The 17,434-nt window shown below is 39.5% G+C and overlaps 1 protein-coding gene across 3 annotated transcripts in view; it reads right to left on the bottom strand.

The window, feature by feature from the left end:
• Positions 1-3,814: 3,814 nt before the first annotated feature.
• The window catches only part of SGCZ (sarcoglycan zeta), a 1,591,429-nt gene continuing 1,577,809 nt past the window's right edge, over positions 3,815-17,434 (bottom strand). For all 3 annotated transcript variants that reach the window (XM_082244044.1, XM_082244043.1, XM_082244045.1), the window contains 2 exons: positions 14,003-14,126; positions 3,815-4,592 (listed from right to left, as the gene is read on the bottom strand). In XM_082244044.1, the coding sequence (XP_082100170.1) occupies positions 4,398-4,592; positions 14,003-14,126 (319 nt within the window). In that variant the 3' untranslated portion in view covers positions 3,815-4,397. The remainder of the gene's footprint in view (positions 4,593-14,002; positions 14,127-17,434) is intronic.

Here is a 17,434-nt window from a genome sequence, read left to right as displayed (position 1 = left end):
CACGAGGAAAATACATCTTCATGAATGGAGCCCATAATCTCTTTGCCTCCACTCTTGCTCTGCCAACTGCAAGGAATCTTACCATTCTCCTAGTCTTCACGTTATGTTTCCTATCTTGGAATAAAATGAACTGCCAAATCGCCTGACTTATATTCTGCTAACTATACCCCCATGTTGACCCATCTTACCGACTTAATGACTAAATGGTCTACTTTACCATTAGCATGGATGGGTAGGATCACAGTGGTCAAAATGGCAATCTTGCCTGAGATTGTGTACCTCTTTTGTATTGCCTATTCCATTGAGGGCATATTTTCCTTGGCTCCTGCAACACGGCAGATCCTTTGTTTGGAGCACACTTAAACTCCCTAGGCTAACGCTTTACACACCAAAGTCTAAAGGGGGACTAGGCCTACCTAAATATACCAAATATTATTACACTGTGCAGTTAGCTCAATTACCTAAGCATCCCACCACTAAAGAAATACCTCTCTGGGTGTCCCTGGAATCCGTTGAGCATGCCCCTTTGTCTGTAGCCAATCTTTTAAGGTTTTGACCTGCAGACATTCGTATCCTATCTAACCCAATTACACATCGAGCTCTTACTTTTTGGAATAACCATAAAGTCCACTATGTCCCTCAATCACACCATAACCCTTTGCTTATTTTCCTCCACAACTCAGTGTTTTAAAGGGGCTGGTCTTCCCTAACTTCCTGCTTGGTGTGGTCTTATGCCAACTTGATCCAGGCACATAAATTTATGGCTTCCACCACTATTAAAACATTTTCAACCCTTTGCGAGACTTACACTATCCCTACCCCCAAATGTTTCTGCTATCTTGAGATCAAACATTTCCTCACCCTTTTTATTCCAACTGCCGGCTTTGCTCCCTTAATGTCTTTCTTTGAACGTACCTGTAAAAGCGCTGGAGCCCTCAAATGTTACTCCTCTTTCTTATGTCATTAAGTGGGAGAGAGACCTTGTAACCACCCTAGATCCTGATGATTGGATCCACATCTGGCATGCCATGAAATCCTCCTCATTGAATATTGTAGCATTGGAAAACTATTACAAAGTCCTTACACATTGGTACTTAGTCCCCGCAAAGATTGTGAAATACGTACCATAATATTCCCCTTATTGCTTCCGTGGCTGTACTGCTGCAGGTACACACCTACATATTTGGAGGGACTGCCCCGTTGCCCAGGCCTTTTGGTCTGACATTTGTGGCATTCTTTCTACACTTTTTGCACCCCAATATCCCTAGACCCTACTGTAGCACTCCTGAACAAAAAAAACCTCCTGACTTAACTCATTGCCAGTTTAAACTACTCCTGAAGATCACCACAGCAGCCAAAAAAAGCATTGAAAAAGACTGAAAATCTCCCTATACATCCATGCAGTTAAACATAGGATCACTCAGGTGAAAATAAAGGGGGTCCTATCAGATACAGTGAACAAATATGACACGTTTCTCATTGGTCTCAGACCCACTGTCCTGTTACTGTTATCTCTCGGCCACCTTGATACATGGTTCTAAAGGGGATATATATATGTATCTACATTTATTCTGTTTTATAATTTATTTTGATATCTGGATATACTTTTCTATATACTCACAGTTTCAGTCACTAGGTTCTTTCTCATTTATGGTACGGCTGATACCCTGCTCCTCCTGTGCTTATCTTGCACTTTACACTTTACAATGTACTTTCTGGTTACTTACCCTATGTACATACTCCCTCTTTGAATGTAATGTTTTTACTGCACGCCATGTACTACCTTGGTAGCAATTAGTGCTTGTTCCTTTTTTTTTATTGTTGTTCTTCAATTAAATAGTTAAACAAGGAAAACACTAACAGAAATAAGGCATTATTATTTTTAGGTACTTACTTAGGAAGTATAGGCTACATGGTTTTGGAGTAGTATTATAATTATTAATTAAAAATTCATTAGTAATTAATAATTATATAATATCATTATTTCGGAATTATTTAATCTAACAGTCAGCTTTCTCTTTTTTTTTATCGTGAGATATAAGAGGGATTAAAAGGGTTGCCTGCAATGTACAAAAGTAATGGAAAACAATACACTTTTTTTAAATACATTAACACACATTGATAAAAAAAATTTAAGTTGATCTCTTAGCAAAGCTAAAAAATGTAAAAATATGAATACACTGTCCCTTTAAGGCTTATATGCTTGCATGAATTGTTGTCTGATTTCCTTTTGCTGTGTTGAATTACATTTTGTTATCATTAAACTTGTTTTACAACACAACCAGATTTGGGAATAATAACATAATACTCTAATAATGACCATACAGCCCAGTTCACATTGTGATCCAAGTTAACAAAGTAAAAGGTTGACAAACATAGCCAAAATGACTTTTAAACACATTTTTTACTGCAGTTGCATACTCACTTATGTCATATTTTTTTTATGAAAATCACACTGGGAAATCAAAAATAACTTTCCTCTAGTTACATTCCCTTGAACATTTCTGTGAAAATTAATTTAGATAATTAGTCTTGAAGTAAAAAATGTAATCAGCCAGATAACTGTATCCCACAGTTCCAGAATTATATTTATGTAGCAGAACTTTATTAATTTTACTTAGTATATTATTAACTGTATCTTCACGAAGGGTTTATAGGATTTACCAAAGTATTCCTATTTAAATGAGTAAAAAAATCTACCTAGATGTGGTAAATTTGCATTATTGCTGGCAAGGTAATTGGCTATTAGTAAATAAAAAATAAAAATAAAAAACAAATACAGAAACCTTTTTTGTTTTAAGTGATTTATTTAAAAAAATGTTATTTGAGAAACATCTTGAAAAAGAAAAAAAAAACATCTGTAGGACAATATGAACAACTGTGAACAACTGTTTTTTTCTGATTAATATTAGGCCATGTAATGCCTAGTGAACTGTTTTTAGTGTTGTCTACATCTATTTTTACAATCTTTATTTCTTTCCTTAATTCTTACTACTGTACTGTTGATTTTTTTGTTATATGGCTGCATTTAAATTCCACATGCTTTCTGCCCTGTAACACACACTGGGGTTGATTTACTAAAGGCAAATAGACTGTGCACTTTGCAAAGTGCAGTTGCACTCTGCAAGTGCAGTTGCTCCAGAGCTTAGTTACATATATAGTAGTTACATAGTAGGTGAGGTTGAATAAAGACAATAGTCCATCCAGTTAAATGAGGTAAAACTTCACTTTGTAAAGAGTACCCACTCTCCTGCAAGGAAAATGAAAAAACAAAGTTTTAGCTTGCATATGAATAGATGATGGAAGTCAGCAGAGCTTCTACTCATTCACTTAAGCTCTGGAGCAGCTGCACTTGCAGAGTGTAACTGCACTTTACTGCACAGTCTATTTGTCTTTAGTAAATCAACCCTTTGTTTTATGGAATAGGTGAAGGTTTGTGTGAGTTGAAAGTTGCAAACAAATTTCTAATATAATGACAACTACTTGGGGCTATAATTGCATTCCAATGAACATAAAAACAATGTAAAAAAAATACAAATAAAAGTATTTAAATTAACCACAAGCCTATTTAAATGTTAGGTAATTGATGTTGTTACCTATGAAATGTAAATCAAGAAAATAGCTCAATGAAATAGGAAAAGTTACCTACAAAAAACGAAAAAAATAACATTATTTTTGTACTAAGCTGATTCATAATTGTTTGTATTGCACAAAAATTTCTATATTCATTTTTAAAATAGGCAAGGACGTGCAAATTAAAGAGGAAATCTATTTTGTCTTAAAGTTTATTTGCTACTATTGTCATTTTTTATGTATAAAATAAAATATATTTAAAAATCAAAGCAAGGAGCCCAAGGAAGAAATAAACTTCCATTTTTAAAAACAATATTTCCAATTTAATTGTTTAATAAAGGCAATATCACATAATACCTTAATATTTATTTCATTTGTGGGATAAAAGTATACATCCAAAAATATTGAATGGAAAATTGTGCTTTAAAACAGTACAGTCTTTTTCTTTTCCAAACAGGATTTTATTGTTTTCCAAATAATTGTCCAGTAAGTACACTCGTAAATGAGGTGTTGTTCCATTTCTCCAAATTCCTGCAAAACAGAGATGTGCTTCACTCCACGTTGCCAAGGCACCCTTTGAACCCTTTAAAACCAACATTCAGCAGTTCAGGTATGCATGTCAGCATTTTTTACCCCCATCTCAATGCAGGATTGTTTCCAGTGTTGAATTTAAACTTCCAGGCATTATTATATCCTCTTCTATGCTGGAATAAACTCTGAAGGCCATTAAGCATTCAACAAACCACATGGGAATCTGAGTAGGATCGTGAAGCAAAGAGATAGTAGCAAAAGGCTATTCTGGTGTGAGAAATCATGGAGTTCCTTCAGCTCCACAGACAAATGTTGCTACTGGATTGACATGTGGAACTAGATCCTGCTGGAGAAAGGTACAGTTTGCCATTTGGGCAAACGCAAAGCTCATAGACAGTTTGTCGAGGTCCTACTGAGTTTGGTGATGATGATGTAAAGGATCCTTGTGGTAAATTTCCCAGTCTTATATTATCCGCATCTAAAAATATCTGTAAAAAAATAGAAATACTGTAAGCATTTTCATATAGTCACCCATGAAATGTCACATGCTGAGGTTCGCAAAATGAATTCCTATGTAACCTTTTGTTGGCTCCATTTCATATGAGTTGTATGAAATAAAAAAGGCAAAGGTAGGATATATAAGAAAAAGGAAATAAAAACCAGACTAAGCTCAACCTCAATGTAAAAAATATATATATATATATGCATTTTATCCTTAGATCAGGGGTGTCAACCTCAATTTAATCGTGGACCGCATCTGCAATATGATTGCCCTCAAAAGGGCCAGTTGTATCTGTAAGACTAAATGTCGAGGGCATCCCCTAACCTTACATAAGATGTGAAGAGCCTTCCCACAATCAGAAGTTGAGTCCCCCACTCTCCCTTACATCACAGTGCACCCCCCTTACCTTGAGCTGCTGGTGGAAAGAAGGTGGAGGCATTGCTGGAAATAAGAAAATACAGCTGCAGGAGAGGTGTGAGGGCTACATGAAATGGCCTGGAGGGCCAGCTTCGGCCCACGGGCCTTGTGTTGACACATGTGCCTTAGATAGATGTGTTATAAGTGGACCTAGTGAAGTAGTCTGACACATGTAACATTATAGAAAACAATCTTATTTAGTGGTTGTAACCTTAAAAACCCTTTCACTGCCATCCCCTCTCCTTTATCCAGCAATAACACACAGTGTAAGTGTTTGTTTAAATCAGTGCCTCTGAATACCTTTTTTTTTTCCAGATATCTTCAGGCTGATCACGTGACTCCCAGCCACTCAACACCTCTGGTCCAGGGCTACAGTGGGAGAGACCGAGATCTCCCTCTGACGTCAGAGGGGGAAGTCATGTGATCAGCCTGAAGATATCTAAAAAAAAGGCATTTAGAAGCATTGATTTAAACAAACACTGTGTGCTATCACTGGAAAAAAGAGAGGGGCTGGCAGTGACATTTTGTAAAGTTGTATGTACTACTAATAGCGGTAAGAGAGGGGGGGGCAGGGACAGCTCACATAGACAAAGGAGATGACAGGGAGGGAGGGAAGAGAGTAGAGCAATGGATGACAAAGGCACGTTAACTGCCCATGGTAACCAGGGCTCAGCAGCCATAATTACCATAGTCAGAACACAGAGGGGGATACAGGAACTGGCAGGATTAGCCAGGTTTTTTAAAGCTTAGAGAGGGGCAGATTAGACAGGACAAGCACTATGCTGTTAAACCTGCTATAAGTGAACAGGATCTCTTTTTTTGAGGGGGGGGGGGGTTACAACCACCTAACACCAATAATCTAAGCAATACAAAACCCACTACCCAAAAACAAAATCATAATTGGCCAAATATTAAAAACACAACCACGTCAGCAGAGGGAAGTTATGTAAACACCCCCCTCCCTCCCCAAGAAGTGCAAGAAAAAAATGGAGCATTAACATGTATTCATAGGTGTGTGAGCCCCAATGGGGGGCACAGTCTACACAGACCAGATCAAAAACATAAAATTATCTCCCAATTGTGATATTTTAATGTGTAGCTGATACTTGATGCTTTTGGGGATTCTCAAGAAAGGAATATTTTAGTAGAATATATTCCAGGAGGACTGGTTTAAAGTTGAATTTAATTCCAAGTCCATTAGAAGACCATGACAATTGCCTCTGAGACAGCCTGCGTGACCAGTGAAATCAGTCAGGCTCCAGCCTTGCTCCCATGTTGCCAGCTTCTGGAATACTTCCTTCCATATCTCCTCCATTCTTCTAAAGGAACTAAGATCTCTCTGGATATGGATTCATAAACAACCATTTGCTACAAATACAGCTTGGATCTTTCAAGAAAGCACATGGATGACTAAGTACACTTTTTCTATTTGAGTGTTATATGATTTGGACATTCTCCTTTGATTTAAACTGATGGCTCCCACATTGGGAAATGATGAATTGCATACCACACTGTTGGAGGCCTTCTCCTGTGTCTAATTGGCAACAAAGGGAGGGCAGATGATTCCATGCTATAAACAAGAAGAGAAAAGACCGGGCGCCGATCTAAGTGTAGCATGTGATGGTCAGGATTGCTTGTGGAAGTTAGAAATTTGGATTAAAAATAATAATTAATAATTAAAGGTTGGAACTTAAAAGATGAAGATAAAATTAAATAAAATAAATTTTATCTTCATCTTTTAAGTTCCAACCTTTAATTATTAATTATTATTTTTAATCCAAATTTCTAACTTCCACAAGCAATCCTGACCATCACCATCACCCCCAGTCCCATCGGCAATTGGCATCCCCTTTCCCAAATCTAATACAGACCGACACTTATGCCACATACTGTTGGGACACTTCACAACATATGTTGCCAATCAAGGTTTAGCTACATACACTCTTCTTCATCCCGACTTTCCAACACTGTTCCCTGCCTGTCACACATCCCCGAGGCGCTTTGCTGCAGTGCTAGTACCTTTTTGCCATATTGAGCCACCGTACCCGAGCTCCCCACACTACTGGCATAAAAGCCCACATCCAATATGGCCCCTGCACGGCCTGAAGAAGGAGCGCATGCTCCGCAAACGCGTCGACGTTCAAGCACGCAGAGTCGACCAGGAAGTGACACCACGGCCCTCCATCCTACGGACCCACGCTGCCGGATCAACACAGAGAGATCAGCGCGTCCCGCACCAGGAAACCGCAGCATATCCCTCGCAGCACCAGTTCCAACAGGACTTCTGGAGGACCCCCCGGACGAACTCTGCACACCCACTATTGAGATGCCTGTTTTTAACATACTCCTGTGAGTAGTACTCTTGCTATTGCTATTAAATGTTCTATTGCTACACTTAGATCGGCGCCCGGTCTTTTCTCTTCTTGTTTTGGGTCATACAGGGTTACTTCACCCTTCACTGGAGGCAGCCATCGAAGTGTTTAGCAAGCCACACCGGACTTTGTGTGCTAAAGCCCACCTTGCCATACCTTGCTATATGCATAGAAACTGTTTACAGTTCTGACCATCTGATTGCGCCAATCTCTCCTCTGATTGCTATAACCATGCTATAACCTGCACAAGTGCCATATGAAATGACAGGGGCACCTCTCCCTGGGAGTTTTCCAGTTATATCTGATGTCTGACGCACATGCCATTATTGCCTCTGACTCCATGCTGTTTATATGGGAGTTGGTCTTGCACAGGACAACCTCGTGGACTTTAAATGCCATTAACCCATTTAGTGGCCTATTACATCATTTATATGTGGGTTGATTTCATGCTACAGACCAAAGGAACTATAATACTACTGGCCATACGAGGGGGATATTTCCATGTGTGGTTTGGATTGGTTTCTATACACCCATTTAAAGATCTTCTAATGGACTTGGAATAAAAATCCACTTTAAACCAGTCCTGGAATATATTCTACCAACGGATCCCTTTCTAGGAATCCCCAAAAGCATCAAGTAATAAGCCACACATTATAATATCACAATAAGGAGGAGATAACTTTATATTATTGATCTGGTATATGTAGACAGTGCCCCCCCCCCTTGGGGCTCATACACTTATGAATAGGATGAATAAGTGTTAATACTCAATTTTTCTCACTCTTTTTGGAGAGAGGGGGGATGTTATCTGCAGCTGCCATGTTTGTGTTTTTAATAATTGGCCAATTATGATTTTATTTTGGGTAGTGGGTTTTGTATTGCTTAGATTATTGCTGTTAAATAAAGTAGTTTTCCATATTGTTGCATGTGTCAGACTGCTTCACTAGTTCCTGCGAAAAAAGGGGGGGGGGGGAGGGAATGAGGAGATAAAACCTCAGAAAGGTTGCATAGTAGGAGGCTCAACACTGATATATTGAAAATATAAAAAATCCTTTATTGATAAATGAAAATCGTACAAAGTGTACACCATCCACCACCAATGTGGTGAATGACTAGGACCAGTGAGGATGCGGACAGACTAACAAATAACACAGACAGCATTAAAAACACAGACACACACGACACAAACTCAACCCAGACCCATGAACCAATGTAGCATAATGTCCAGTGGATGAGAGTGATTGGTCAAAACTTGACTAAAATCACTACTATCTAGACACTAGACATATGCGGGTATGCCAAAATCTAAAAAGATATCCAGAGACACCAATGAAGGTGTGCTGATGGGGTGGCAAAACAGAACACAAAAATCAAGAACTTTTTATATTTTCAATATATCAGTGTTGAGCCCCCTACTATGCAACCTTTCTGAGGTTGTATCTCCTCATTCCCTCCCCCCCCCTTTTTCGCAGTTACTATTAACTCGGTTGCGGTGGCTCCCTGTTTTCAAAGGGCCGTTCTGTAATTTACAAGCCGGCCTAGATGTTAGTAAATTTTTTATTTTTTTTCCTCTTCCCCCCTATCCTGTCTTGAGGAAACATTTTATCCCTTTTTTCTTAATCAAAGGTAGGATATACATGTACTATTTATTTTTGTGTTTTTTCAGATTTCAAACATATTATATTCAAGTTCCTTCACTCCAAACTCACTCACCAATGTCTTTATGGACCTTGCCTTTTGCACTGGTCCAAATCAATTGGTGGAGGGAGGATTATGGTGCGGGTTTTTTTTTTCAGTGGTTGAGCTTGACCGCTTAGTTTCAGTGTATACGTCAGCATACCAAGACATTTTGGACAAATTCACGTTCCCAACTTTGTGGGAACAGTTTCTGTTCCAATATGACTGCACACAACAAGGTCCGTAAAGACATGAATGAGCAAGTTTGGGCTGGAGGAACAGAGTCCTGATCCCAACCCGATAAAACCCCTTTGGGATAAATTAGAGTGGAGACTGCGAGCCAGGCCTTCTTGTCCAACATGCGCTTCTGAAAGAATGGTCAAACATTTCTATAGATACACTCCTAAACCTTGTGAACACCCTTTCCAGAAGGGTTTAAGCTGTTATAGCTGCTAAGGGTGGGCCAACTCAATATTGAATCCTATGGATTAAGACTGGGATGCCATTAACGTTCATGTATGTAAGGGTAGGTTTCCAATACTTTTGGTAATATAGTGTTTAAATATATATACAGTTATATATATATATATTCTGTGTATAAATATATATATATATATATAGTGTTAGTATATGTGTGTTTTTTGTGTATTCAAATATTTAATATACAGATTGTTTACTCTTTTTTTTTTTAATTCACTTTATTCTCTTCTTGAGGGATTGGATCTGAACACTAGAGATTGGATCCAGTACCCCACATGCAGCTTTGCAGCAGCAGATCACTGCTATTATCCATCTGTTACTAGCAGCCGTAATACCTATGGCAGTGATCTGCTGCTGTATGGAGTGGCTTGACAAAGCTATTACTCAACCTGACCCTCGGACCATGACATTCATGATGTTGCCACATTCCCAAGGTAGGTAAACACAATGCAAAGGTGCTGTGTTTACTGTTTGTTTGCACAGCACAAACGAATCTGTGATAGCATCGGAAGTCCAGGATATGGTCATTTTAGCTGCTGGGCTTTTGGCTGGATGTCAGCTGTCACAGACAGGTAGCAGTTCCACCAAAACACGCAGGAGCCACTGATCCCCACAGCATTCTTTTATGGCACTGGAGAAAAAAATAGTTGCTCTCCCAATGCCATTTTAAAATGGGCTAAAATGGGTAAGCATAGTACAGATTTATTATTATTGATAGCGCTGGAATTCAGTTTTGGACAGGGGTCTGCTGCCTATTCATCAACTGTTCTCTAATGCGTATGTTGTTATTAACATGGCATTTAGTCACTAATGCATTATGTACTAAACAGTAGCTATGGGCTGTTACGGAGACATGGTTTAATGAAAGAAATGACTGGGACATAACCATACCAGGGTACTCTTTATACAGAAGAGACAGAGAAGGCAAGAAAGGAGGAGGAGTGGCCCTGTATGTGAAAGATAGCATTAAATCTAACCTAATACAAGTTGGTGAGGCCAACATAGAGTCAGTTTGGGTTACGTTGCAGTTTGCTAATCATGCAGTAACTCGTGTAGGTGTGATATATAGACCACCTGGTCAAGTTAAAGAACTAGATGATCTACTAGTTGAAGAAATAGCTAAAATGACTATGAAAGGAGAAGTTATCATTATGGGAGATTTCAATCTTCCAGATATAAACTGGAAAACCAAAATAGCAAGTTCTACCAGGAGTACAGATATTCTAAATTCCCTACTGGGGTTGTCTCTGCAACAAGTGGTTGAGGAGCCAACCCGGAGGGAGGCCATTTTGGATTTGGTATTCACAAATGGGGATTCGGTATATGATGTCATTGTAGGCAAAACCTTGGGATCTAGTGATCACCAGTCAGTGTGGTTTAATATAAGAACTGTGAAAGAGTCACACCACACAAAAACAAAAGTTTTAGATTATAGAAAAACAGACTTTTCAAAAATGAAATTAGTCATAAATGAGTCCTTATCAGACTGGAACGGATTACATGGAGTCCAGGAGAAATTGGACTACTTAAAAGGTGCATTATTGAAGGCAACAGAAAATTGCATTAGACTTGTCAGTAAAAGCAAAAAAAGGAAGAGACCACTGTGGTACTCAGCAGAAGTGGCCCAAATCATTAAAAATAAAAAGCTAGCATTTTGTAATTATAAAAAAACCCAGAGCAATGAAGATAAGGAAATCTACAAGATTAGGCAGAAAGAGGCCAAGCAAGTTATAAGAACTTCTAAAGCGCAGGCAAAAGAAAAACTAGCTCAGTCTATGAAAAAGGGGGATAAGACATTCTTCAGATATATAAATGAAAAAAAGGAAATTAAAACAAGGAATAACTAAATTAAAAACAAAGGACGGAAGGTATGTCGAAGAGAATAAAGGGCTAGCCGACTGCCTTAATGAATACTTCTGTTCAGTTTTTACAGAAGAAAAAGAAGGAGAAGGACCTCCACTTGAAAAGATGACTAATGAATCGTTTGATGCATGTGTCTTTACAGAGGAAGACGTTCTAAGATTGCTGTGTAAAGTGAAGACAAATAAGTCACAGGGTCCTGATGAGATACACCCAAAATTATTAAAAGAGCTTAGTGGTGAGCTGGCAAAAGCATTAACAGATTTATTTAACCAATCATTAGTAATAGGAGTCGTCCTGGAAGATTGGAAATTGGCAAATGTCGTGCCCATTCACAAGAAAGGTAGTAGGGAGGAATCGAGCAACTATAGACCAGGGAGTCTGACATCAATAGTAGGCGAATTAATGGAAACCCTATTAAAGGATAGGATTGTGGAACATCTTAAATCCCATGGATTGCAAGATGAAAAACAACATGGGTTTACTTCAGGGAGATCATGTCAAACAAATCTTATAGATTTTTTTGACTGGGTGACTAAAATAATAGACGGTGGAGGTGCAGTAGACATTGCATATCTAGATTTTAGTAAGGCTTTTGACACTGTCCCACATAGAAGACTTATCAATAAACTGCAGTCATTGAGCATGGACTCCCATATTGTTGAGTGGATTAGGCAGTGGCTGAGTGACAGACAACAGAGGGTTGTAATCAATGGAGAACATTCAGAACAAGGTCATGTTACCAGTGGGGTACCTCAGGGATCTGTACTGAGACCAATTTTGTTTAAAATCTTCATAAGTGATATTGCAAAAGGCCTCGATGGTAAGGTTTGTCTTTTTGCTGATGACACAAAGATATGTAACAGGGTTGATGTTCCTGGAGGGAAACGCCAAATGGAAAAGGATTTAGGAAAACTAGAAGAATGGTCAGAACTCTGGCAACTGAAATTTAACGTGGATAAGTGCAAGATAATGCACCTGGGGCGTAAAATCCCAAGGGCAGAATATAGAATATTTGACACAGTCCTGACCTCAGTATCTGAGGAAAGGGATTTAGGAGTAATTATTTCAGAAGACTTAAAGGTGGGAAGACAATGTAATAGAGCAGCACGAAATGCCAGCAGAATGCTTGGATGTATAGGGAGAGGTATAAGCAGTAGAAAGAGAGAAGTGCTTATGCCGCTGTACAGAACACTGGTGAGACCTCACTTGGAGTATTGTGCACAGTACTGGAGGCCATATCTCCAGAAGGATATAGATACTCTAGAGAGAGTTCAGAGAAGAGCTACTAAACTAGTACATGGATTGCAGGAAAAAACTTACCAGGAAAGGTTAAAGGACCTTAACATGTATAGCTTGGAAGAAAGAAGAGACAGAGGGGATATGATAGAAACTTTTATACATAAAGGGAATCAACTCGGTAAAGGAGGAGAGCATATTTAAAAGAAGAAAAACTACCACAAGAGGACACAGTTTTAAATTAGAGGGGCAAAGGTTTAAAAGTAATATGAGGAAGTATTACTTTACTGAGAGAGTCGTGGATGCATGGAATAACCTTCCTGCAGAAGTGGTAGCTGCAAATACAGTGAAGGAGTTTAAGCATGCATGGGATAGGCATAAGGCTATCCTTCATATAAGATAGGGCCAGGAACTATTCATAGGATTCAGATATATTGGGCAGACTAGATGGGCCAAATGGTTCTTATCTGCCGACACATTCTATGTTTCTATGTAATAATTTTTTATGGGTTTCGTTTTAAAACCAGCTTAACCTGCAAACTATGAAAATTCAGCAAACGTATGTAAATTGCACTCACTCTCTGCCCCCAGTTCTATAGTTAAATGATCAGTCTATCTTACCATCTTATACTATTATCTCTCTAAATGACGTAAGGGCTGCAAATATCCATCTTTCCACAGAAAGGAAGAAATCTATGATGAATAATAAAAAGGCCACATGCTATGTGAACGTAGGTCAGTTCCTCCTGATGAGCCAGGGGAAATATGCTCTTTGGAGGGTGTTATTGCCATCCTCCCACCTGACATCTTTTGATTGAAAATCAATAAAGTGGGCAAAAAAATTGCTGCCACTGTTGAAGTATTCTGATGGACATGAGTGCTGGCTGTCAGAATACAATAGCTGCATATCCATTGCACTGTGCATGTTAGCAGGTGGAATAAAAATATAACAATTAGCAGGTGGAATAATAAATATAACAATCTTCTTGTGATGGATCATCCACAGCTACATGCTAATTATTTATTTTTGGTTATTTATGTTTCCATAAATGTTGCAGTATAACACCAAAACAATCAATATAATGGTCCAATTTTTGTGGCATCCATATTACTGTTTTAGTTTATTAGTTCTCATCAGAGAAGGAGCATGGCTTCAACAATGTAGAGATTGATAATTGTATAAGCTGTTGACAAATTTAGCTGCAATTAAGGGATTTTTAGTTCTCTTTGGTAACTTCATCATAACTTCAATCATTGTTTTTGTACTTCAATTTAACATGCCAAAATAAAATGGGTGAAACCAAGGAAAACATTTACTGTAAAAAGAATATAAAAAGCTGTTCATAAAGACCTCCCCATCTGTGGACTGTAACTGTAACTCTTTTCTGCAGCTGGCTTTGAATTCTCCTGCAACAGCATTGATTTGTACACCTTTTGGTGCTTCCATGGTTAGAGATCTTGTTGGAGATTCAAGTCTGGAAATGAAGAAGAAATATACACAAGATTTTTTTTTTTAAATTACAAAGGCCATATTATTTTGTTTAACACCAAAAATTATTGAACATATACATGAAGGTAAAATGTCCATGTCACAAAAGAAACAGAAAGTTGATACCTTTTTAAAATTATCTGCACTGATCAATTTTACATAAGACTTCAGGAAATGGTCAGGTGACAGCTGCAAAATTATTAGCATTAGATAAATTTAGCATCATAAATATGTACTTAAAAGTATAGTTACTAAGTAATCTTTCAAATTTTAAGATAATATTCTAGATAATCATGACAGAAAGACACAAGGAATTTATGATGATTTCTTTGGTAAAACTGAAACGTGTCATTGCTAGAACTTTTAAGGTTAATTGCGGTCCCCGGTAGTTTAAAACATTCATGTCTAGTATACAAATATAGTCTTCATTTAAATATATTTCAACCTTTTAATATTTTAAACCAAAAAATGTAAACATTAACTCATGCAATCAAAAATAATTTATAAACAGGGAGGCTGCCATTCTTCTAGAGATGCTATTAGCCTAGGTAATACACTGCCCCAGTTGTTTTAATAGTTTTTGAGCCACCGACTAGTCACATGCATGCTGATCAAGTCAGAATCAAGTCAGAAGTCCTAATCCACATACTGTATCAAAGCCTGCTACTAAAAATATGTAAACAAGATAGTAAGTCTTACAGTCAAGCAACTAGCATTTGCAGAATTGGAAGAATCTGTGCAATCCTCCAAGTGTCTCTCAGGCTTCATTTAGATGGCCATTTACATCCATCCTGAATGCAGACTGCCTTAACTTGGCATCTGAATTCAGCCCAAGATGCATGATGGCATCCTATAGGTGGATACAGATGCAATGGATGCTTGAACACAGTTGCATGTAAAAATATCAGGCACAGCAGAACTCCCGAACAGGGGAAAAATTCTAACCCAAATCTTGAACCCCACTGAAGTCTATGGGAGCCGAACAGTAAAAATCAAAAGTGCCCATTTTGAAGGCTTATGTGCAAGTAATTGGCCATAAAAGGGCATCCGGGAAACCATGCTCAGGCCGAACTATTTGCCCAATACTATTTGATAGCCGTGCAAAAGCAGCTGCACTGCCCTGATCACAGACAGTGTGCATTTGGGGCCATGCATCTTCAGCCACCTCTATAGACTGGCTGTATGCAGCTAGGGGGCAGATGCAGATGCCAAAACAAGGCATCTGACAGAGAAGCATAGACAGTAAACAATCCAAAGGTCAGTAAAAAATGGTTGCCAGTTGGAATCAAGCAGAAGCATGGACGAGGCACAAGCAAAAGGTAGGTAACAAATGGTAGCTAAGACAAGGACTGCTGCAGGTACACAAGGAGCAAGTTATCAGGTGGAGAGAGCACAATACTTAAGAAGGAAGTGCAGGAATATGGTACTCTCGAGCTCGTTCGGGGGTCGCGAACACAGTGTGTACCCCTTGGGGGGGTGTCTGCCCCCCCGTTCGTACACCCAGGGGCCTTCTAAGTTTCCATCACATGGACCGCTTCTCTCTCTAATGTGGCCATGGGATCCCACAGTGCCTTCTGCCTTTAGGGCACACATTCCCCCCTCAGTTCGAGTCCATCTTGTTACTCAAACGCCCTCTCTATGGCTCATACTGCCTTAACTTCCTGGACTAGCTCACGTGCCTTTACTCCCTTGTACGCTTCAATAGATTCTTTGTTATTGACTGTTTGCCGCTAGTCTCATGTTATTGTTACAATTACTGAGGTTTGTTTGAACTGTATTTCGGTTTTCTCTCTTTTGTGTATATGCATTCAACGTAACCCTACCTGTATGCCTATAAAAATTTTCAATAAAATGTTTTAAAAAAAAAAAAAAAGAAGGAAGTGCAGAGACATAGCTTAAAACCACTTCCCCCAAACCGACATACCTGTATGTTGGCTTGAAGAAGTGGTTGTTCTGGGATGATGTCTGCAGCTGCAGGCATCCACTTGGTACAATTTTTTTAGAACCGGCAGTCAGCTTTCAGGCGATAATAACCGATGCCGCTCAGCAGCCGCTCGGCCGTTATACCAGCAAGGAGGGGATGCCCCCCTCTCCCACTGCCTTCCGCAGCTCTGCACAGGTCTCACGTCCCACCGGGACACCTGAGCAACCAGCCGGAACGTCCACTAGCTGGTTGGAGTCCCAAACCAAGCCGGATTGATCAAGACGTCCCTTTCGGTTTACTCGGCTGCCAATGGCACCGATTTAAAAAAATGTCAGTATTTAAAAATGCAGATTTTGGCATTTTGAATGCTTTGAAGTGCAGTGGAGGGATCTAGGGTCTTTTAGACCCCTGATCCCTCCATAAAGAGTACCTGTAACTGCCTATTACTGTCACAATGGATGTCTACATTCCTTGTGACAGCAATAAAAGGGATCATATTTTATTTTTATTTTTTTTTTTTAAAGTGCAAAAAATAGAAAATAGAATAAGTAGATGTAGCATCCTCCTAGGTAGGTGCTAGGAAAACGCATATATGTGGCCCTGTCTGCTTATTAGTGGGTCTTGATCATTTAGTTAGGCTGTCACATGTTTCCAGGTGTGATCTGTTGAGTCTGGGGAGTCTCCCCACTGTTTCCAATGAGGACTCTTATTGGACAGTGGAGGAAACCTGGCTAGTAGCACACCAGGGCTTATAGCTGTCTCAGTGGGCAGAGTTTGCTACAATGCACCCTGGGATGAGATATAAGTCTAAGGGGAGCATGTGACAGGGCGTCTTTGGCTGGACGCAGATTCCCAGGAGGAGGGTGACAGCGGTCTCTCCTCCTGTCCGAGCAAGTGAGGGTGTCCTGGGCAGTCGACCTAGAGGACCGCAGGTTGAGCTGGGCAGCAGGAAGGATCCAGAGTGCTGTGGATTGAGAGGAAAAACAGTGTTGTGAGTACTCAAAACCGCCCAGGGGTCTGCCTGAGAGAGGGGCCCACTCAAGAAGGTCAAAGGGATCCGGGAGCCAGCTAACCAGTAGTTGTGATTGAGAAAGGGGGTGCCAGTGTCTAAGTACTGAAGATTAGTGAGAGAAAGAGGGCGCTGGTGTGGGCCCTGAAGTGTTCAGCAGTGCAGCAGTGTATTCAAATAGCTACCTCAGCAGGAGTGCTTAGGGGGAGCTTAAAAGAGGACTTCAACACTTAGATGTTAAATTATCATATATGCTGAAGTGGGAGACGGACCTTGATGCGGTGTACTCGGTTGGTGAGTGGAATCAAATGTGGTCAAACTTGTGCAAATGCACCAGATCCCTTTCTATTAGAGAGACGGC

The sequence above is a fragment of the Pelophylax lessonae genome (genome assembly GCF_965119305.1).
Source record: "Pelophylax lessonae genome assembly, chromosome: 1".
NCBI classification, from domain to species: Eukaryota; Metazoa; Chordata; class Amphibia; order Anura; family Ranidae; genus Pelophylax; species Pelophylax lessonae.
The sequence above is the reverse complement of the archived record's forward strand: the minus strand, read 5'-3'. Positions and strand labels throughout refer to the sequence as shown.